Source organism: Botryllus schlosseri, chromosome 16 (assembly GCF_051294905.1).
Source record: "Botryllus schlosseri isolate E-star chromosome 16, Bs_hap1, whole genome shotgun sequence".
Classification (NCBI taxonomy): Eukaryota; Metazoa; Chordata; class Ascidiacea; order Stolidobranchia; family Styelidae; genus Botryllus; species Botryllus schlosseri.
Genome location: NC_137251.1, coordinates 10,868,361 through 10,892,317, shown reverse-complemented (window position 1 = coordinate 10,892,317; position 23,957 = coordinate 10,868,361). Strand labels below are relative to the sequence as shown.

Sequence of the window (23,957 nt, the reverse complement as noted above, 5' to 3'; positions counted from 1 at the left end):
TTTCCAAAATTTATAAGTAAAATATATCCGTTCTTAGAAATGATGAAACCTAATATAGGTAAAAATGGCACTGTCCGGATTCAGTGATAAGCCTGTGATATTTCATCGAAATTTTCCGACACGTGACCTGTTCCAATTGTCAAGCTTGCATTAGCTACCGGTCCAGCTCGACTATCTGATTTTATTGTAGAAACATAAATCAATCATCTCAGAAAACTGCACGAGGATATGATGATTTGATGCAGGGTTGTAACCAAGTCACATGATTCCGAGTCACGAGTCAATCTTACTTTTGTGGTTTTGACTCGAGTCAAGTCGAGTCATTTTCAATTCATCACCGACTCGAGTCCGAGTCCAAGTCACCGTTTAAAGGGTCAAGTCCGAGTCATAGTGTTATGACTCGAGTCCGAGTCCAAGTCACAGTATTGAAGTCATGTTCAACTCATGTTTTCAATCCTGCTTGAGTGGTATCGAATTCCTTGTTTCCACAAACATGCTTATTTTGTACCTATCAGAGTCTTATTGGCACGTGTTTATTTATGCAGATAACGGACTGTTCCTGGCCTCATTTACCGATGCTACAGATAGACGAGACAGGCCGCCAATATGATAATTTTACTAATCTTAGAACTTAAAATCAAATATCTGTCTTGTCAGTCTGATACATCACAAATACAAGCATTCAGTCTTTATTACGAGCACATCGTCGACAGCTTACAAATAGCTGATAGAGAACCCAAATGACGAATTCATGTCTGGATACCAGATGATAGAGAATCAGCAGATGCATGTTTATGTCTGGAGAGGTATTTTCACCAGGCCATAGCATGCTGTAAAAGCGTGCATGCAGCTATGTGCAGTGACAAAAGAACAGATACCTTTTGATATTACTAAATGTTTTCCCAATTGCATTAGAGACTACATCGCAGTTTCAGCATTGGATAATAATTATCCAACGAGGCTGTTCAAGAACAGTTGTTCAAATTGTCCAATTTCTTCTTAAAATTGTCAGATTGCCTGGAAAATAACCTCAAATCTCGCTTAATTTCAACCAGTAGAAAGCAATGCTTTGAGAGAATTTTTTTGAATAATTACAAATAGAGATTTTCGAATTTTACCGGCTACCTCATGTATTGTTAGATTATGTAATATATGATCCATAGCATATTTGGCTCAATTCCAACTAGATAGAACCACTGAGCTATATAAGCACCGCACACTTGATGGTTTCCAACCGTTCATGGTCGTGACTCCATTTCCAATATGAAAATGTTCCATGGCCAAGCTCAGAATTTGATAAGCTGATTACTAATTAAGGGTCGGCACATTTGCCCAGACTTTTATCCTATTTCGAAGCTGATTTGATTACGTTTAACATCTTCGCGAACCCCAAAATAAACGCAAACTAGCCCCAGGTTTAGAACCACTATCTTTGAATAAAGCATCGAAACGGCGTTAACCGACTCTACGAATATACCGTTGTCTTGCAATTGTAATTGCGACTACAATTAGACGCATTTCTGTAAATGAATGTTATTTTTATTCATTTTTGTTCGCAGTTTTTGCGCGGGTGGTAGTCCCCGTATTGAAGCCGACATATGTGATACTAAATCGCGCCCAGTGCGAACAAAAATTTCATGTAGCATAAATCTACCCAAAAATATTATTGTTTATGTTGATTTAGGAAAAAATTATGAGCTTACTTCAAATTTCCGGACATTTCGGCATATTTTCAAAATTTCTCCGGCCGCAGTTTTAACAGTGAAATTCCGGACATGTCCGGGAAATTCCTGACGTCTGGCAACCATACCTTAGAATAAACCCACCTCTACTTAATACACGTTCCACTGGTGCATTCGATGCAGGAATTGACAAGGATTTTTGAACCACACTGAATGACTGAAGAGCATTGCAAACTCATTCTTTCTAATCGCCCGAAAGTGTAAAGAATTATCGCCTTCAAACCTATACACAGGAGCTTAGCAGTCTTTTCCAAGTACTTGACCATCTGAGTCATTGCGTTGGCTGTAATTGAACTTTGCTTCGATTGTTTGCTTGTATAATTGAAAAGTCTTAAGCACTTCGATTGCGGAGGATCTATTACCTCTTCATCACTGGATGATTTTGTGCAATGCATTGCTACCATGTACCATTGTCTGTTGTTTTTACAGCGGCATATCTGATATCAGACGGTGCAACAATAGCAGTGGTGACAAATAGTGATGTCGGCAGAATTCGTCAGATGCGTTGATCTAGCCATTACGATTCGCAAAATTCTTCATCTTCAAGTCATTGAAAATAAGCCGAGTCAATGACTTGGGTCGAGTCATGCGTAATGACTCGAGTACAAGTCGAGTCAATCCAAATATTGACTCGAGTCGAGTCGAGTCATTTTCCCATTTCAAGAAAATGACTCGAGTCAAGTCGAGTCACAAAAATATCGTGACTCGAGTCTGACTCGAGTCGAGTCATGACTCGAGTCATTACAACCCTGATTTGATGTCAGGATATTTTCCAATTTAAAATACCATGGATACACGAATAGATCAAATAGAAATACTGTTATTGGAGTCCGGTTGACTTTTTCGTCGTTGCCCTTCCCCGCTCATATTTGATAAATGAGTTTTCAGTGCCGTGACCAAGTTTCTGACGCACAGCAGAAACCGCGACTTGACGGTAGGCTATACGGGACGTGGAGACTCGAGATTTTAAAACGAGATTGTTCTTATCGAAGCTCAAACCCTACACAACGAGGATGATGATAATAATAATACGCCAGCTTCATCCGTCTCAATATTAGCTGTAATGATTGCAGAACAACTTTCGTTCTATGATTTAGGCGGGATGGAGGGGGGGGTCGGGGGGCGCTGGCACTTCATTCGTGGTGCAGGGGGCCGGTAGCTCAAAAAAGTCTGGGAAACACTGGTCTACATCATTTGTTTGTTAGTCACTCGGTAAGTCGAGTCTGAATAAAATTTAGAACACATTCAGAAACACTGTTCCCCTCCTATACAGTTTGACTTGAATAAATATGACAATTAGTGACATATCTACTGCCATGGTATCGGAAAAGCAACATGACTGGCGTGATAGCGAATCTACGAACTTGCAAACCGTTGCTGCTAGCAAAATGTCGAGTAGTTTGGACGCGAAGAGCAAAATGAGACTATCAGTGCAAATGGCGCGCATCAGAGCGAAGCTACCGCCCGAGGAAAAGGCGCCGATGGATGTCACTACACCGAGAAGAAGTACCGGAAACGAAAACAACACCGCTGCTAAGGAGAACCAACCAATGAAGACTGCTGTCGAAGTATCGTCGTTGCCTCCTCCTCCTCCTCCTCCTCCGTGCAATGCCTGCATGCCAATCGCAAACCGAGAGTATATCAGTAATCTGCTCCGGTATGTTGTGACGCGGCGAATGTGTCATGCGTATATAGTCATATGTTGTTTGTTCTTTTGGTATCCAAGGTGTTTCGACTGTTATAGTCATCTACACCAGACCGGTAGGGGAGATGTGGTACCGATGGATCAAAAATTGGAAAATGATCGCTGGCCCCAAAATGTTCAGCCGAAAACAGCAGATCTTTTGCTGGCTCAGCACTTTGTTACAAGCTCTACCTATCGCGCACATATACATGAATATCTGTCTTTTCAAAAAATATTTATGGACGTTTAAAATTTGTTGCTCGAACGTGTCATCGGTCCCCACCCGGTGGGTCCAATGGTACACGACCCGGGGACCTATGACACATATACCCTAAAAAACTCAGATGTAATAACTTTTCTTGCTCAGTATTATAATCTAAGCTACAGCAAGCCAAAGAAGAATTTTCGGTCGCAACCATCAAAAAATAGATTAAATATTGACTCAAATGTTGTCATAAAATCACGTTTCGATTTAGGCTCGGACTTATAAATTTGAGGGTACATACATATTGCCCGAAAATCGACAGTGTGACTTCCAAAGACCTCGTTATAGCGATAAAACATCATATGCAATTATTACATAAAGATTCTCTGTACGTAGTCATGTTTCATTTGTTTCATGATTAGTATGCTTGATTATTTTGCTTGATTTGGCTATTGTATCATCGGTCCCCACCCTACTAATTTTGTACATGAATCGAAAAAAAGTCCACTCAAGGAAAGTACTGAAAAAAATAATAGGTTCCATTATATAGCCTGATACAAACCCTAGACTTCACAATAAACATGATTGCTGGTTTGCTCGTGTTGAAGGTTACAAAGAAAAATGCATATGTCGATCCAAATTTAGTTTACACCCCCCAAAACAAAAAACATCTGTGAGAGACCCCATAGTTCGCGCACGTCGATTTTTTTTTGTATGTGAGGAAAGATGTTGCCAGCATGCAATTGTAGACAAGTTCACGGAGTGTAATCATGGAATTATCATAGAGAATTTTCAAAGTATTTCCGGTCCCAGTGATCCATCGGTACCACATCTCCCCTATTCCTTATTATGATCCTGATCTGCCGACTAGTAGCACGGCCCACTTTTGTTCTCGGCTTTGGTAAGACATCGCTTCAACGGATCTCATCGAGAAAAGGAGCCTAGATAAAACCCAATACTAAGGTTCTGGATTCGATCTCGGTCGAACCCGAATTAGTAACCTATTGGTGTTGTAGCTGTGGAGTATAGTTATTTTAATTGTAATTCAATTCCAACCTTGCAGTTGATTTTATACCAATATGCTCAAAAGATCAAATTTACCATATTTGATGGCGTAGCGTTATTTGTAACGATATTGCTGGAATTCTTTCTTCGTCAGGGTCTGCTCCGATGTGCAAAAGATATGTTCTGCTAGATCTAATTTCATATTTCTCATTCGAAGTTCTTATAGGTGCGTACCCGTACACTATTTGCGAACAAAGTGTGTATAGTCACTCCCAAAGTGCAGAAAGGGTGGTCATAAACCCTACATAGGATATATAACTAACGTTGCGTTGATTAATATCGTGTCGCACAAGACCCAAGGGTGATACGCAACACTCTTTTTTAACTTCCAAATAATAATGATAATAACCTTACGTTGCCTACAAGCTTGCATAGATCGTAACTATGCTGCACATCGATACCTACACGCATCTTGCAATTTCGAAAGCAGCCACCTCCAATCAACTGCTAAAAGCATATATGCGACCTCTTACATTTTAAAACTACTTACTTGTGTTCTCATTTACATACATTTCATTCTGTACTTCCACTTGAAGTAGTTTTGATATGTCTTCGAAATTGCTATAGTTCTACTTTTAATTGCGTAAAATTTCACGGCGCTAATTAAACTTGATCAGCAACGCTGGTTATCTTGCCCACTTCTGTTCGAATCACACTTGTCAGTAGATCGATTAAATGCATGCTATCCATGCCTCAATCAATCATTCATCATGAGTAATCTTCGGTGCTTGGAATCTGAGATGGTGTCTCATTGACGGATTTCTGTAATTCACAGAACCGACGGGGATTCAGAAGAAGAACCCCCAGTGCAAATTAAGGAGAAAGAACGTAAGAGTCTTAAGCGCATTAGTGGATGGACTTCCGCATCGAATCTTTTATGCAAAAAGCCAACAACTGCTGCCGAAAGTCGCTCTTCGAACACCGCAAAATCTCTACAAAGACGTTCATCAAATCACCCAGCTGCTGACATAAAAGTCAAAATAAATCTTTACGACAGATACACTGCCAGTGCCGCCACTGAGACATTCAAGTTTTATCACTATTCTGACTTGCGGCTTTACATAAAACAATACAGGCGAAACCACTCATGCGGCTTGGGAAATCGTTCACACGCGGTCAGCGGTGAGTATACCATGCGACGAAGCTTCCCCATCCGTGATTTCCACGCTAATACGTTGCGTGTGCTTACGGGATAAGGTTCATAACATCCGAAAATCGTTATGCTATAGTACGAACCTATATGACCTATGTATTTGTCATGCACCCGGCCGCCAAGAATGCGTTGTCATGTTTTATTCTGATTCTATTTCAGCGTCTCCAGCAAACGACGGAAATTTACAACGCTACGATTTTGGTTTTGAAAGAGTCAGAAGCTATTTAAAAGGCAATGACGGATTCATGCTGGGATTACACTCAGCGCATGCTCCGTCTCAAGTGTGGAAGGTACGTGTTCGTACTGTAGATACGATGAAACCAAAAGCGTAAAACTTCGCTTACTCACGATATCCGCAGGCTAGTACTCCGGTTCATCCGTCAATTCATCAGAAAACAGCGAAGGACAGAAGACATACGCATAAAGTTGTTGAGGAGCCTGTTCTCAGTCCGCGAGTATTTGTTAGGTCGGTATGTATTCCGGGGATTTGTTTTCATTTATTGCACCATAGAGGAAGTGTAATCGGTATTTGTTTTGTCAGACAAAACTTGGGTTATTCCCACCTCTGGAAGACAAAAGACGACGGGACTCAAGACCCTTGTATTGCAATCACAAGACCTCCAACAACACAAGCATCCCCAAGATCAGTGCCGAAAAACGAAACTTCCAAAGTATGGCAACTAGAACTTTCGATAGAGCTCTGTATCGGTTCTCAATGCCCAACCGGTTGAAGTCAGGGATCTTTGAATTCGCGGTTAAACCAGTGTTTTTTGCGTGTCGTAGTGGAGAAATATTGAGTCATTCTTTTGTTTCAGGCAGCATTCATAATCTTTGAGTGACCATCATGTAAACTGAATGACATCGCAATTTTGCTGCCACCGTTCAAATCGATTGGCACATCCTTCTCAGAAGAGTGTATATGTGAAATTCAGTTGCATACAGGCGTGCGCAATACTATCCATGCATGCATCATAGCCGTTCCAAATAGTAATTGGCGCATAGCAATCGCATCACGATGAAGCTTGACTAGTGTATAGTGACCACATGTGTCACGTGTCACTCGTAATCTAGTCTCGTTTAAATATCGATAAAACACCCAGACGACATAAATTGTGATAAGACGCGTGTCAAATCCACCTCGTCTTCGATACATTTACGAAATCCGCATCCGGATACGATTTCAAATTGCTTCTCATTGGCTCATGTACCAAGGAGTTCTAGTTCAGTTCCAAATATACGCAGACGAACGTCTAGCCTAGCGAATACCTGATATGCGATGTGGTACTGTGACATCACCATTCACATCCGCTCATTCTTATTTTATCGTTTACGCATGACAGGAAAACCCGTGGAGCGCAACCCCGAGTCCAACGAAGAGCTCACCAGGCCTCGATTCGCCTGGGGATCTGAACAGAGAAACGCCGACCTGGCGCATCATGCAAATGATCGCCTCCTGTTCGAGACATCCCTCCCGTACCGATGGGTCAAGCTCGACAACGACGAACGATTTCAAGTCGAAAACGTCGGATATCGGCTCGAGTCGAGGTCCCGAGAAATCACCAGATATTGGAGGAACATCGTCTAGCTCCGCCAGCCCCGACGACAGTCCGGAAACTGAAGACGTACCGCACTCGGATCGCATTGCCGACTTGAAAAGAAAATACGGATTGCTGTCCACCGTACAAACTTCCGGTGGTGACAGAACAGTGATGTATAACAATACACGCTCCATTCTATCCAACATGTCGAACTTGTTGACATACTACATCGAATCAGAAGAGCAAGGCACGAAGTCCTCGACAGCAAAATTGGACCAGGAGGAAGCCAAACGTAAAGACGCTGTCAACGAGGTTGAAAATGATATCAGAAATATCGAAAACAGAAAGCAGCTGGTATTGTTACGAAAGGAATTAAAGAGCTTAGCTTCTCGCAGGAGTCCCTCAAGGCAAAACTTCCCTTCGTCAGCAGACTTAGCCAAGGTCGGTTCATTGGTAGTGCCCGCGCTCAAGCAAACTGCTGTCGCTCAATCTAAAAGATGCAATACATCACCGCAAACAAAAGCTCGACTCAAGACGATGGATAGACGTCCGAAAATGTCTCCGTCTCCTACTAAAACGGGTTATTCTGGATACAAGAAAGTTTTGTCCATGGCGGAACAAACCGAAAGCAACGACAAGCCAATGCTGTTTGTGAAACGGTCACAACTTCTTCCTACAGTGATGTCCTCGGTTGAAGCCATGAAGTCGAAGCAAGTCATGCTTCACAATCGTACGTTACAGCCCATAAGTAATCGCCACCCTGCGGACTCTAAACAATTCACGAAAATTACAGATCTTCTGAAAAATCAACGCATAACTAGGCCTCTTCCCAATACTGCCTCTGGTGGTAGACGAGTAATACACACCGGGTTCAGCAGAGGATATTCTGACCCCGTAAGGTCGACGTACTCGAGTCATTCTCGCAGGAAATGAATACCATGTACGCTATTCCTGATTAGATGCGCACTGTCTTTGCCGTGTGTGGTCTTGCTTCGAACTTGACCCGATGTCGATCACTTGAATTGCAAAGATAGAAAGCACCCGTATTTGGCGTTGTATTCCTGGTGTCTGGCAAAACAAATAGCTAAATGAACGGTAAAATTATCCTGGTCAAATTGAAATGTTCTTGAACTGAACTGATAATCATCCTGTCATCGGGACATGACTATTTCAATGGCTGTAATTTCCTCGACACTTCGACAGCATTTTCTGTAAGTTGTTACTCATCTGTCCCAGCTTCAATTTACTGACTTTTTCAACTGTTCAAGTGTATTATTTGATTGAAATATTCATCCGGTTATTTTCCACATTTGAGAATCGGATGAGCAACTTCCCAAATTCCAGTCTTAACCCTAACCCTAACTTCAGATTATTCCACGGGTTGAACAAAAAGATTATATGTGTTATATTCAAATGGTCGCAGAGTTTTAAAGTTATTGTGACTATGACTTCACACCGAGCACAGTGAAATAATCGTAATTTTCCCGACAATGATAAGTTATGATGAAGCTTACATAGGGGAGTCGCTACTTATTATCGAAAGTCGAATGCGAAAGGATGTCTAAAGTTGTTCTGCAGTACGTCTCTGATGTGCCACTATTTCTTGAAAGCAAAAAATATCCGTTCTGATGACACAACTTCTACAGTACAGTATTTCAAGAGCCCGTGAACATCAATGTGCTTATCCGGTTAATTATAATCATTTTGGAATCGTATTATGTAAATATTTATGTAATTTTCAAGACGAAATTCTGCACTTTGAAATGGCCTAAATATTTGAAAATAAATAAATCCGGTAAATCACAGCTTTTACGCGATAGGTTAGGTTCCTAACCGGCGGTAAATTTCCAATTTTCCAGAGGGTAAATCCAGACAATTGAAGAACTGAATAACAATATACCAATGAGAAGGCATTTATTTTAAAAGAAACTTGAGAAATGGCTGAATCAGCTGTTGTTGTTTGTGATATTCATGTTGTTTGTCTACTACTATATGGTCATTTCCACCAGGTCAATTTGCTTCATGGCTATTTAGTAGCTGCCGACTTGTAGCACGGTCCACTTCTAGGCTTTTATATGACACCACTTACGCGTATGAGAGTATAGAGATAAACCCCCAACACTTTGGTAGGAATTCTGGAGTCGACCTCGGTCGGACTCGAACCCGCAGCCCATTGGTGTTGAAGCTGCGCGGATTATAACACTACGCTATATATCGCCACTCTTGAATCAGCTGCAGTCTCTCGCGAAAACTATTTTCCTAACCCATCCTGCATTTCACTCGCTCACTTTCACTCTTTTCTGGAATTCTGGATTCGCGGTCTTACGCTTCATAGGTATCTTGGATGTTTACAAAACAAATCCCAAATTTATTCGGACGAAAACATCTGCAATTACCGCTGGAAAGTTGCGGAGACGTACGAATAACGAAAGTAGGCAGACGTCACAACATAACCCGTCAGTTTGACAGCATTGCAGCAACTAAACTTTGTGTTCGCACAACTAAAACGACGATATGTGCAATGGTGTTGTGAGGAAGGACTTGGATATGAAATTTGAAATATTTTTTTCGATTTTCACGAGAGTTTTGAACAAATTTCAGCAATAACCTGATTTGGACTTGGATTGGACATGACACAAAACTAATTCTGGATTTGCGATATTGTGCTGAATTGTAATATTCATTCGCTGTGTCATTATCTGTCGAATTATTAAATCGATTTCTGTGGTTGTATAGAATACGTTAGGAAAGCGATCTTCAATTGCCATTCATAACACTGGTCAACAATATGAAAAAAAGTTTAGGCAGAAAATCTGAGAGCCGTTTCTGGGGTTTTTGAGGTTGTTGATTACGAATATCATATTAGTTTTGTCGGATTGGCTCTTTGTCAGAAGATATTTATACCCCTATCCTATCAACATTAACATGACATGATGCGAAATATTTGTTTGTCGAAAAAGCAGTTTGTCAAGCCTAAAAGTTGTACTTTTGCACAACGGAAAAACATATATCCTCCTGTATCAATTGGTCATTTTACCAAGATTAAAGAGGAGTATAAAACTATAAAACTAGTCCTTGAAAAGCTTAACTACAATACCGAAATGTGTCTCACTTCTTTTGACTGGTAAATGGATAATTTTCCGCTGAGTCAACAAAGTGGGAATACCTAGTAACTAGACCGTGTTATTTTTGGCATATGCCAAAACTGCCAAAAATAACTTATTTTTGGCATTTTTCGATTTTTATTTTTGGCAGTTTTGGCATTGTCCTCTAAATAGACAGTTTTAGCCTCGAATTAGTCACAAAAACGCTTTATTTGGGCTAGTTTGTCAAAAGACACCACAAAATGTGCAGCATCCACGTATAATCAGTGCCAACAAACAACAAGAAGAAGAAAAAACCTAACGATTTCATAGGTTAATAATATCAAACGAAACCACAAAATGTGCAGTATCCATCGGACTCAGTGCCAATAAGCAAAATAAATAAAGAAAAGCCTAACAAACACGCTCAACAGCTGATTGTTACAACTGTTGAATAGACTTAAATCGTTTGCACTGTAACAGTGCTTCCAAACTCAGGTCAGCTAAGTTTCTCCTAAATTCATTTCTCGCCCAGCCAATCTTGGAAATATCGGCTTCAACAGTAGCCATTGAAAGAAAGAATGTTGCCAGTCATCCACAAAAGGTTTTCAGAGCTTCAAAATCTTTGGAGGGCCGAACCGGCTTCCATGCATCATGAAAAGAGATCACTTCGCCAGTGCCATCGATCTCATCGCGGAAAGAATTTTCTTCGCGATCCTTTTCCAGGAGTTTCCTGTGTTGTCTCTCAGCACATTCTATTTAGTAGCCCGACTATCATTTCTCCTTCAGTCTACCGATATATTTTCGGAGGACTTTTGTCACTTCAGGTGGCTTTAATATTACCAACTCGCATGGAAGAGTCCCGGGAAGGTTAGCTTCACTGTAAATTTTGAAGTGTTGCTCAACCCGGAAAATTGAACACGAAACGTGATCCAAAAATTGAACGCCTAGAAGTGTTGCGAAGTGTTTAAATTAAAAGTGTTTACCTAAAAAGTGTTCAGCCTCAAAGTGGCTGGTTGACTAGTCACCGGAACGCAGGGCTCAAAATAAAATCAGATTTTATTGATTCATGAATAGATGACGCTTATAATACCCAACATGGGTGATTAAATACGTGCAAACATTGAAATTTCCAATAGCTGCTGTGACAGGGTTTCATAAATTCAGATCAGCAGTTGAAACCGTTTCCGGAATAGTCCATGAAATCACGAACATCACAAATGATCAAGAGCAAACTCACTACAAATATCATGCAACTCGCTTAATCATGAAAATGAATGCATAGGGAATTAGAGATAATGATAACAAAATATCATTTAGTATCTTTAACTTTCGTGACAATGGCATGGAATCAAATTCATTGGTTACGTCCGTTAACGGAAAACATGATCAACACAAATCATTAAAACTTATTTAAAACTGATCAAATTATGGCTTGTAAATTTCTAATTTTATTGTAAATAAACAAACAATGAATGTATCAGTTTCACTACCACTACCACGATAAACAAGTATTATAAACAAGTAACAAAGTATTTTTTTACTCCTAATGAAATTGGGCCAGCTAACTAGGCATCAAAAATATTCTAGGGCTTGCATTACAGGTATTTATATCAGGTTAATGCCAATCACTTTTGTTTAAATTACAAAGAAATCGTTTCTTCGAGTCCATACAAATTTTGCAGATTTACAGAAAAGATTTTGTTGTTATTTACCAGTCTGCTGCAAAATATGAAATCTGAAAGTCATTAGGGAACTGGTTCTTGAGCATTTTTGGACACGCCCCATTATGATAGCAAAAAAATTTCACACACCCCTTATCGTCGTTTCATGAAATTAAAAAAAGCAACCAGAACGCTAGAAATCCCAACTGATGGTTGGATGGCAGTGACGGTAATAGTTGTTGATGAGAGAATATTCAAATATTAAATTCTGACCATACACAGAGAAATAAGTAGAAGCAGCCATGTGCGAAAAAGATTTTAGTTGACAGCGGCTTCACGCCCCTTCAAATGCTTTCTCCTGTTTCAGAACCACTCCTTCAGGGTATGACAATCCAATGCATAGTAGCTCAAAATGTCAACAATGTTTCTGAATACTCCATTTTCACTGAAGCAGTTTTATATTCTTGGCATCAGCTGCGATCCAGGATCGGTCAATCTCTGATTCGTGGCGTGCCATGGTGTTTGCTTCTTTTTACTGGTCGACTCCAAGTTGCGCTCCTTGAAAATGTAATTAAATTCCAAAGTTTTGAATATGTCAATGAACATTCTAAATTTTATGCAGAAATAAATATAAATATTTCTCACATGCAGGTTACACAAGCGCAGGAAAGGCGCTTGGGTACATGTGAAATCCTATCACTGAGAAGGACTAAATTCGCATAACGACTAATAAAAATATCTTGAATTAGGTCTGCGTTTTCTTCAATTCGGCCATTTTGACATTTACATTGACATTCAGACGCACAGGCAACAGTGAGAATGCAGAACTGTAACTCAGAATGAAATTTATAGCAGAACGTCTATGTACGTCTACGAACGGTCTATGTAAATTTGTATAGTCCACAAAACAGAAAGATTACGATACCTGTTTCAATAAGACATGCGCTTGGGTCTTGGATTATATTAGCTTGTCTCTCAATTTGGCTTGGAGAAGAAGATAGTTGACTTCATCAACCTCGTTTTGCTGAAAATGTAATTAATTGCAAACAGGATCCGAAAATAAATACAGTAGAATCGTTATTCCTATGGGTTTGGATTTCCATTACAATAATTGACTTAGGCTTTACATATAACTTCGATTCTAAGATTTTATAGCTGCTTTGAATTCAGACGAGAAAATATACCAGACAAAGGACACATTGATTGTCTTTAGTACAAAAAACTTTGTGACATCTTATCGAAGGTGTTGAATACTTTTCCTTCATTGCAGTAATTGTAATTGTTCTCAATCTTTCAAAATCCTTCCTTCCTAATTAAATTTAATTAACGAAATTATTTGGAATTAGCACGACATGGGAAATGATCTTAATTTGATGTTCCAAGTATAGTTCAGTAAGCAGTAGTTTGAATGCAAGTTACCCCAGCTCTTTACATGCAAGAACACCTCAGTTCAATGTACACGGATCAAGCCTCTCTTCAGCTCATATCGCATATATAGATAGTTATTGAGAAAATTAGGACTGCAAAAACCAGTACATTACATAATCAATGGGGATATATTAAATGAATAAATAGACTTACATGATCACATGTTTCCATGGGTCCTTGAGGCAAAAGTATTAGCGCAAAAGATGACTGCACCGGCACAAAATCCGTTCAGATGACTCCTCACGTCAATATCAACATTGTCTGTTAGCACAGGCACGGTAGAACCGGGGGGTCTTTTCGAAGAGTCGACACCAGTTGGATGTATTTGAAGATAAATTCAAGACTGTTGAAAAGAAAATACTTGTTTCAAAAATTTGCAATACAAGGGAACTATTCAATATTCGAACAGCTTCTTCGAGGTGCAAAACTTCAATATAAAATTGAATAGTAAATGCATATTGAAATGAGCCCGAATATTTTTGGCTGAGACTCGTCAGCAACTAGTAGAGAACTCGAAAGAACGTTGTACATCAAAAATCGTATCACAAAATATGACGTCACCAGCATTCAGCATTACGCAGATATCAGACTGGATACATTTGTATGTGACAAAAGGGTGTCTTTCATAGAACAAATAATTATTGTAATGGAAAGTTGCATGTGACCTTACCACCAATTTTATACTGAGCACCAGTAGCATACTTTCCTGTATTGTTAATCATTTTAGTGGAATTTTACCAGCAAACATTCATAAAAATAACCGAATGCAGCAGAATCAAATTCATTATCTAAGGATATACCTGTTTACTTACGAAACACCGCGATGCTTACAAGTATTTTAAACAACAAATGCATTTCAAGAAGGTGCCAATTGCAATACATACTACCTGCACATTAGGGCATTTTTTATATTCTTTCCATCAGCCGCAACCCAGGCTTGATGAGTCCCTGATTCGTGGCGTGCCATGGCGGCTCTTTTTTTACTGGTCAAATCCAAATGCTGCTCCTAGAAAATACGATACATACCAAAGGAAAATTGTGAATTTGATGCAGAAGTAAATATAAATATTTTACACAGATAGGTTACAGAAGCGCAGGAGAGGTGCTCAGCCCCCCAGGTTGAGAACCACTGACCTAGCCCATTATAGTTCAGTAAGCAATAGTTAAAGTACAAATTACACGAGCTCATTACGTTCAACTACATCTCTGTTCAGTGTACACAGTTCAGGGTACACTGTACACTGTACAGTGTACACAGATGAAGCCTTTTTCAGCTCATATCGAATAGCCTGTAAGCTACTCTGCGAGACAGTTCGTAAGAAAAGTAGGACTGCCAAAACCAGCAAATTACATAATCAATGGTGATATATAAAATGAATAAATAGGCTTACATAATCAAATGTATCCATGGGTTCTTGAGACAAAGGTCTGTATCACATAAGATGACTGTGCCGGCACAAAACCCGTTACGAACGACTCCTCACGTCACTGTCAACATTGTCTGATAGCGCAAGCGCAGGCACGGTAGACCCAGGGGGCTCTTTTCAAGGAGTGGACATCAGTTGAACGAATTTGAGGATCAATCCAAGACTATTGAAAAGAAATATTTGTTGCCAAAATTCGCAATACAAATGAACTGCTCAATAATCACACAGATATCATACTGGATACAGTTGTTGTTTTTTCTGCAAAAAGTTGTGTGTGACAGAAGGGTGTCTTTCATAGAATAATTAGGTAATGGAATGGAAAGTTGCACATGACGTTACCACCAATTTTACTCTGGCACAGTTAGTATACTTCCTGGATTGTTAACAATTTTTGTGAAATTTTATCGGCAAACATTCATAAAAATCTTTATCACAAAGATAACCGATTGCAACAGAATCAAATTCATTCTCTAAGGATATACCAGTTCACTTACAAAACACCGTGATGCTTACCAGTATTCCATACAGCAAATGCATTTCAAAAAGGTGCCAAGTTCAATACATACTACCTGCAAAATAGAGTTCATTTCAGTTACCGTATCACAATAAACTCAGAAAAGTCAAATTTGGGGATTGGGCAAAACAAATACTACCCCTTGTGATCCATGGTTTGTTGAAAAGATTGTTTGTTTGGCTGTACTATTATTGGGGCGATTTTATGGACCTAAAAAGGTAAGATTTTGACTAAAAAATTCAAATTCACACATATTTTGATGATGAAAAACTCAATTTTGACCCCATGTACTTGAATTATTTGTTTCTCACACAGTATTAGAATTGTATTACCGGAACTTATCTTCATTTCTGGCTGAAGCTGTCATTTCTTCCGAAGTAATTTGACCTAAAAAAATCTTTTAGCATGAAAATTGACAAATTTTTACATGAAAAAGAACTTATTTTATCGAAATCTGTACCCATGAATAATTCTAGTATTAGTTACATCTCGTATTATGGTAGAAATAATTAAGAATTTGTTGTAGTACAACGAAAGATACATTTCTACATTTTCGGGTAGAAAGTGTCTGTCCTAACTAAGTAGCTTGGCAAGAATGAAGAAAGAACGTTCACCAGCTGCAGTTGTTGGCCGGCAACACTAAAGTTGTGCGTACACTGCACTCTCTCTCTCATTATGACAAAGTTGTCTACATCGCAATTTTTCATCATACGGTTTCTAATAGAAGAACCGATGCCCTCGCAGTCTTGCTTCAGTTAGGATAGTGCAATAGGCTACGTTGAGTATTTGTTTCATTTGACAGTTTATGATTCACAATGAGCAGACGATGGTCCGTCTACAACGGTAGGACTATAAAGTAGGCTACAAGATGTAAATTGTAAAATGATAAGTTCACCGACAGTGCAATCATCTATGATACAAACAAAATGCAAGTTGCCAACAAAATTTTGATTTTGTAAAGAATTTTGGCAATTTTTGACCTAACGGTACAGTTTTGACAAAATTTTGACATGTCAAAAAAAATCGCTTCAGTTAACACCTTACCACTTGGAATAAACAGTACAGTGTAAAATGTGTTGCAGTTGAAAAACAATGAAAACCGTTGCATGACTGTCATACCGGCATTCAATTGCTGACGGTGCAGTACTTGTCCACAATGGACCACAATATCGCCTACATAGGGATATTTCAGTGTGGATAGAGAGAATATCCCTTTATCCATATGCCAAAAAAGTTACTTCTATAGCAGCTTCCCATCAGTACCGTAGTACTGGACCTGGTCGCAGCCTGATATATTATCAGATTCCAAGCTCGATCATCCAGCAATAAGATCAGACGAATCATATACTACAAAAGATCTAAAGAACATTCATATGAATAAGGGATATCAGTAGCCTACTAAAACATCTAAAACAAACGATCTTACTGCAATGTCAAAACGAGTTCATTTTATGACTATTCTCACATTACATGTATTCAATAACATTTACCGCATTTCCATAACTTACAGTACATGGATGTTATGATCCTTTACGCCATCATGGTAGCAGAAACTGCTTCAATATATCCATTTCGCCAAGTTTTTTCGTGTACCCTACTCTCTGCCTGAAGCCTGACGAACCACCAATTCAAATCCAAACTGAAATCAAGCGCGCTCTACCGTAACGAAGGTGGTGACCCCTCTGCGTCACAGGGAAATATGTATATTGAAATATTACCCTTAAACTTAGTGTTGGGTCAAGTGTGTAATATTATTTACATATACTATGATTTAATGTGATCTCCAAACGTACCGATAGTTTATGAATGCGAAATTGATGATAAATTACTAAGTATAAATTTTCTTGAAAATAAGCCGCAGTTGCGAAGTGTTACATGTAAACGGAGAAATATGCAGAAGCGTTGCGACGATAATGGCCCAATGCGTTTATATGCCCAAAAAGTGTGTCTGTACGCAGAAAAAAGTGTTATGAAGTGTTCAATAAGACCTTGCGGATTTACAGTGTTGTTTAGGAACATTGACGCAACAAGATTGTCTGGCAAAACGAGACTATGCAGCTCAGAAATAGCCAGACAATTTGTTGCGTCACAATGTTCAACTCGATGACAATGCAAAAATCGTAAACCAAATGCAGTCAGCCGTTCAATCACGCTGTGCCCACACCATTTAGGACACCATGCTTTCACCCCTAATGGGTGGGCTGGACCCAGATTAAGAAACCTGATTTCACAAACGCTCTTCTCGCTTGTAACGCGGTCCTGTTAACACAACACCATGAAAGAAATACACTATTTGGCAGGCCGTGTTATTTTTGGCATATGCCAAAAATTGCTTATTTTTGGCATTTTCAAATTTTTATTTTTGGCAGTTTTGGCATCTGGCTCCTGAAATGCCAAAAATAACATGGCTTGCCTAGTAACCAATGTTCCCTCCAAGCTGCGCACGTGCGCAAATGCGCAGTGCTGAAACGGCCTCTGCGCACAGAAAATCTAAGCTGCGCACAAAAAATTCGAAGAGAGTTTTTTTTAGTCGTTGCGCACTGTTGTCCAATGGACCACGCTGGCGCGCAGACTCGTGACAAATCAGATGGAGCATTGTCATGGGCAAATAATCACTGAAGTCTGAAACCGAGGTACAAGTGCGGCCCGCAAAGGTAAATATTGTGCTTCGTGAAGAAATGAGAATTTACAATCACGTGCGCCTCACGGAATAGATTAAAGTATGGTCTCGTATGCGTGAGCGATACTGATATCATTTCAATAGCGCAGTATTTTCTGGGAATGGCGAAATAACATGGTTTATCAAAGTTATAAATAACAATGGGCTAGCTCGAAGTTAATCTGCGAGAAACTAACGAATAGTCTTCTCCGTGTCGCATGAACATTGCGTAAGATTTACTCAGGACCGTAACTGCCGCACCCAAACCCCCCATTTGGAGGGGCCGAGCTCGAAGGGGGCCCAAAATTATTTCGTGAATTAACATAAATCACAGTGATTTTTTTCGGGCTACGCGCGATTTAATACTATCAGATATATTGAATATTGGTTACCCTTTCCCAACAAATAATACGCATGCTTTATAGAAATGGGCTCTTGGGCGTCGGTCATTACCGCACCATGACGCGCCATGACATATGAAGTTATAGGCTATGTTACATGCGACTCTGAAAATTACGCCAGAACGATCAGCAGCGAGAAAACCTTAGTCGAAAAGGATTGCCCTTATGCTGACCGAAAACTTCGATACATATACATATATGTTTATTTGTCCATGTCCATACGCCTAAATGGCTGGCGCCGAATGTTCCTGTTCTGACGATCCGATTTCCACAGGAAGACAAATTCCATATCGAGGGAACATTATTTTCCGGTAAAGAAATGCCAATTTGAAATCGTGTACGTCTTTTAGTTTAGTACGTTTTGGCGATTTCAATAGCTTTTAACACAGCAGATGGGAGGTCTCGAAATAGCATCATGTAATGAAGTCATTATACCAACGGGTACGCCCGAAGATGTCATCATTATTTAGAGGGCCAATCTATTATATTATATAAATTTTTGACGCTTCGCGCGTTTAGGCGACACAACCACTAAACGGGGCCCAATGTAGATGATAATGACCTGACAAAAGCCCAGACTCAGAAGTTAGTTTTGTCACCTTTTTTGGGGGGGGGGGTCGTTGCGCACTGTTGTCCAAGGGCCTGTGCAGTGTGTTGACGTGTTTGCGCAGACTCGTGAAAAATTAGAGGGAACATTGCTCATTGCTAGTAACCCTACCAAACGAGAAGCTTAAATCTGGTATCTGTTATATTCGAATACCGATGAAAGATTCCAATTTCACATTAGGAAGGAGTGCACTGCATCTAATTTGTCCTACGATTTAGTAAATAAAACTTTTTAGATGATCACAAAGCACCCAACAAAAAGTTGGTCCGAAAATTCGTATCGACAAATCGAAAACTTGAGCACAAACATGGACATAACAGTTCACTTCCTGTTCAGTCATCTTGATTTCCCGATCATCTTGTTGATTTACCAAGACATCAGAACAAAAAAAGAAAGATATCAGGGCAGATGAGATGAACAATTGAACATATTATGGCAGACCATTGCTTGAACCTTTGGAAAAACTGCACTAAATAACTTACGAAAATTGTACAAATACAATTGTGCTTTAAATTAAATTATTAATATTGTATTCCAACTGCTTATTTCAAATGTACAATAGGTGGTTGACGTAAAACTGATTGACTTAATTTAATGTTATTCGAGTATCTAGGTAAACAGTGATATACATGATTGGTCCGCCTAAAAATATGTGTTGACCCCATGTGACGAATATTTTGGTTCCGTAGCCACCCATGTGCCTGTTACAGCGTGGCTTCTTCGCGCTCTTTACTATATTAGATCTAATACTGTCGAGCCATACCTTGAAACGGTTGTAGCCCACACGCCAAGGCAACATTACATTTGTTGTATTAAACGGCGTCACAGTGCGATATGGCATGGGGTATAAAAACATGATTCTTTACAATGAATTGAGAATATATCATGATCATCATATCATCATATTCATCATCATCCAAAAATTTGGATTTAAAATAGTATTTACGGTGAGCACAATTATATTAAATAAACAAAAAATCGGTCACCGTAAATACTATTTTATTCAAATCTAAACTTTTCGACGGCAATAACTCCGCTTCCACTGGTTGGAATTGAACCAAATATGGTGAACATCGTTTCTATAGACAGCCTAACACTTTCATGGGGTGAACAGAAAATTTTCAAATTTTTTATTATTTATTTTTATCTAATAAATAGAAACTTTCTTCTCCTGTAACAAAGCGGTTACTGGCTGGAATTGGACCAAATTTGGTGTGTAGGCTTAAATTAGGTAACCTAACAATTTTATCAAGTAGCCAGTACGATTTGAGAAAAAAAGTCATTTTTGAAGAGCCCTATTGCTGATTGGATATCTTGAGGCTGGCATCGTGAGAACGATAATAAGTGGTATTGGTAAGCGTTGATATACTATCGATACTTTTTTTCGGAGGATGAAGTTATGCCATTGTACAAAGAGGTTTAATTTGGTATTCGAACTAAGTGACAAAAGCTTATGCATTGCCACGAGTCATTAGTTGCTTTTTGCTAAATCCCCGAGAACGGAGCTGTCAAATCATCATCATTCTCACATACATCGGCGGAGTCAATTTCTATTTTACTAAATAACTGTTCAATCTCCTCCATATCGTTGGCACCTCTGAAGTCATCACTGGTGAACTTTACCCCGCGATACGCCTTGTTTTCCATGCAGTAAACGAGCAGCGATTTCCAATATTTATCGAGGCACAAAAGCCGAGGATTTCCGACAATTATCAACAGACATTGCGCTCTTGTTAGCGCTACGTTGAATCTCTTGGGATCGCATAAGAATCCGAGATGATATTTCGCATCATCTGACAGCCGTTCCTGACTACTCCGTACAGTGCTGATGATAATCACAGGCCGCTCCTGGCCTTGGAATACCTCTACACTGCCTACGTTGATGTCTGGATCTTGAATAGCTCTCCTGATTTTCTCACACTGCTTGCGGTACGGAGTGACGATGCCGATATCAGCCGGACTTAGTAATTTATGATTGCCTTTCTGTACCGCCATTAGCTTGTCGACGTAGCTTTTCACGACTTCAACTTCATCCGGATTGTAGTATGACGGACTTGATTCGTCGCGCATCTCTTTGCCTTCAATACCGTGAAAGATGATCGGAAAATCTCGGTTGGGCAGCTCATTCCAACTGCACATTTTTGTGCGTTTCAATTCGTCAGCGCACACCTTCAAATCCCCATCGTAAAATTGCTGATTTGATATCTTGAGGATGGCCTCGTGAGAACGATAATTGTCCACCAATTTTGTTACGCACTGTGGATTGTACCGGCCTGTCGCTTTATCTTTGCGATAAATGTGACATGTGTCCATCAATCTCTGCAGCAGAGACATTTGAAGACCATATGTTGCTGCCAGTGGTGATTTCACAATGGGGCCGAGTTGTTTAGGGTCGCCCGCTAAAATTAGCTTGCCATTTTCCGCTAAAATCTTGGACACAGCGATCAGGCATTCCGGCTCCAACGCCTGTCCTGACTCGTCAATGTATATGCGTTTGAAGTGATTCTTGGGCATATTCATCGAGCCAATGCGCCCGGCGGTTACGAAAGTGCAAATAATCACTCGGTATGTTTCCAATTCATGTTCTTCCGGCATATATAGGTCACCATTTCTGAAGTTGACAGTGATGGTCTTGCTACCTTTTAAATTATGCGGGTCCTTGCTCCAAGTTCGCGACGCCGCGTAAATTCTGATCATCCGCTCCTTGTCACTGATGTATTCGCTTAGCTTCGATGCCAGCATATCACAAGCGTCGTTACACTGCGCGCAAACGAGTATGTTGTAATCGAATATCCTGTACGTTTGATATATTGATTCTACCATCGTAACGGTTTTACCGGTACCTGGCGGCCCGAATATTATGTAGATTGGAGGTGTCTTTCCAAGCACAATATTCTCTACGGCAGTTCGCTGTTCTTTGTTAGATTTAATGTCTTGAGACTTCATGTGTAGCTCACCTGTAGGTGTATACGTTTCGGGGTATGTTTTCGGAAACAGCATAGCATCCAAGCGAGATGGTTCCAAGTTGTCCAGAGCTGCGTGCATTAGCCGGAGCGACCGCCGATTGAAAGTGAATCGAACACTGAAAGTCATATCGTCGTGAAACGAATGCAATAGTCCCTTGTGGAATCCTAACCCAACTGAGTTTTGCTCAATACAGTGAACGAAGCCTTCGTATGTAAGGGTAGGCTCACGTGCAAGACCGCGGCTGTCTAATATCATAACGTACACACCATCTCCAACTAGTAACGAAGGTCTGCCTTCGGCTAATCCTGGTACATTCAAATGTAACAGAGCTCCTTTGTCATCACATTTTTTTGCATAATGGCTGGATTCATATTGAAACTTTTAATCTCTTTTTTGTGTTGTAGCTCTTCAATGTAAAGAAGTAAATGAAATTTTTCAGCGTAATTTATTGCCGACAGTTCGGTTAAAAGTGGCGGATTGCGTTTGAGGCTTCCATTCAAATCCCGCTCTTCGATTTCTGGCGGTATATTGTAATGCGGTAACGGGTTATCGTTTGGCCTTCCCGCCATTGATTCGGGTTTGCGACCACGCACAATATTCTCTCGGGCAAATATATGGTTCGCTCCACTGTACCTCTGCTGCATGTTAGGTTTACTCCTATGTACCATATGGTAGTTATTACTCTTGACTTGTCTCGTCAACCGTGTTGGTGCATCATCCGGAATGCACCCCAAGTTTTCTTGTCGTTTGACGGATGTTTGAATTACGTTGTGCGATTGTCTCCACGGAGGTGAACTGCTGTATTTCATAGGGTTTTCGGGAATTTGGGGACATCTCGATTTACTAGTTGAAGCGGATTGATGTGTCACATTTTCGTTTTTGGTTGAATAATTTTTTGTCGCGGCACCGGCTCGAGATTCGACCAGTGTTTGCGACATCCGTCTTTCTCCAACACATGACTGCTGTTCCTTCGCGACTGCGTTGCTTGCAAGAGCATCGGTAGGCGTTTCGGGTAAAAATTGAACTACACTCTTGTCATACCGTAACAATCGCGGATTGGACTGTGAACTCTCCTTAAGGAATGTACTGTACGCGATTTGGACATATCGTCGCTCTTTTTTAAATGACATATAGATGTCTCCCAGTTCAACACGACTCCATTTGCCGAACGTCACGTATTTCCCACGGGCAGCCAAGTATGCCTTGAAATCTCTGTTTATTCGAAATAGTATTTTGTCGTACTCCTCCATCACAAGACTGGTTGTTCCGTACCGAGTTCCGCAATACTATATAACGCCGAAACGAGACGTTCACTTGTAATTGTAGACAGATTAAATAAGAACTCCACAGCGTGATGCTTCAACCAAACACTACATCAAGTGTATGGCATAACAGTCTTGATAACATATGAGCAGCAGCATTTGCGACACAAGAATTAGCTTTCGTCCGTGGGTATTTACTATTGCGTCATCATCACCGAGCGAACGGTATATTTCGAAACAATCACAGGGGGACGAGGTCAGTGTATATTGTACGGTTTCCTTTACTAAACCTTGTTCATACGGCCTGTAATCATCGTATCGAAATTTGATAGCCCCATTCAACTTTTCTCAAATGGAAATCTCTCGGGTGTTAAGGTCTGCACATCTGTCCGCATATCCTCGGCCACGTTTCATTGATGACGCTGTATTCGCACACCCCTAGAGCGGTACAACTTTATATACTGATATTATGACCAGGGCTGGACACTACGATTCGAGTACTCTGGTTCGAGTCAATTATCAATTGTAATGATTCGAGTCGGGTAATGAGGGTCAATT

At 40.1% G+C, this 23,957-nt stretch overlaps 2 protein-coding genes and 1 long non-coding RNA gene across 3 annotated transcripts; 1 reads left to right on the top strand and 2 right to left on the bottom strand.

Moving 5' to 3' along the window:
- The first annotated feature begins 2,806 nt into the window (after nucleotides 1-2,806).
- LOC145458419 (uncharacterized) lies at nucleotides 2,807-8,489 on the top strand. The gene is made up of 6 exons (XM_080336782.1): nucleotides 2,807-3,399; nucleotides 5,472-5,818; nucleotides 6,009-6,139; nucleotides 6,209-6,315; nucleotides 6,391-6,520; nucleotides 7,190-8,489. The coding sequence occupies exons 1-6, from the start codon at nucleotides 3,032-3,034 to the stop codon at nucleotides 8,318-8,320; spliced, it is 2,214 nt and encodes a 737-aa protein (XP_080192908.1). The 5' UTR covers nucleotides 2,807-3,031; the 3' UTR covers nucleotides 8,321-8,489.
- Nucleotides 8,490-11,511: 3,022 nt separating this feature from the next.
- LOC145459168 (uncharacterized) lies at nucleotides 11,512-17,477 on the bottom strand. The gene is made up of 6 exons (XR_013921294.1): nucleotides 15,503-17,477; nucleotides 14,954-15,152; nucleotides 14,450-14,568; nucleotides 13,716-13,905; nucleotides 13,060-13,158; nucleotides 11,512-12,692 (listed from the first exon to the last, which is right to left on the bottom strand). It is a non-coding gene; the product is annotated as an uncharacterized LOC145459168 (long non-coding RNA).
- A 3,178-nt stretch (nucleotides 17,478-20,655) lies between these two features.
- LOC145458713 (putative helicase mov-10-B.1) lies at nucleotides 20,656-23,569 on the bottom strand. Its single transcript, XM_080337171.1, is given in 2 exon segments — nucleotides 20,656-22,459; nucleotides 22,462-23,569. Coding segments are annotated over 2 exon segments (2,730 nt in total). The 5' UTR covers nucleotides 23,388-23,569.
- Nucleotides 23,570-23,957: the final 388 nt, after the last annotated feature.

Excerpts from the sequence above, each read along its gene's own strand:
- LOC145458419 (XM_080336782.1), top strand. The coding sequence starts at position 3,032 with ATGACAATTAGTGACATATCTACTGCCATGGTATCGGAAAAGCAACAT. Across the intron at positions 6,316-6,390 it reads AGTCCGCGAGTATTTGTTAG|ACAAAACTTGGGTTATTCCC; the intron begins GTCGGTATGTAT and ends TTGTTTTGTCAG. Across the intron at positions 6,521-7,189 it reads CGAAAAACGAAACTTCCAAA|GAAAACCCGTGGAGCGCAAC; the intron begins GTATGGCAACTA and ends TACGCATGACAG.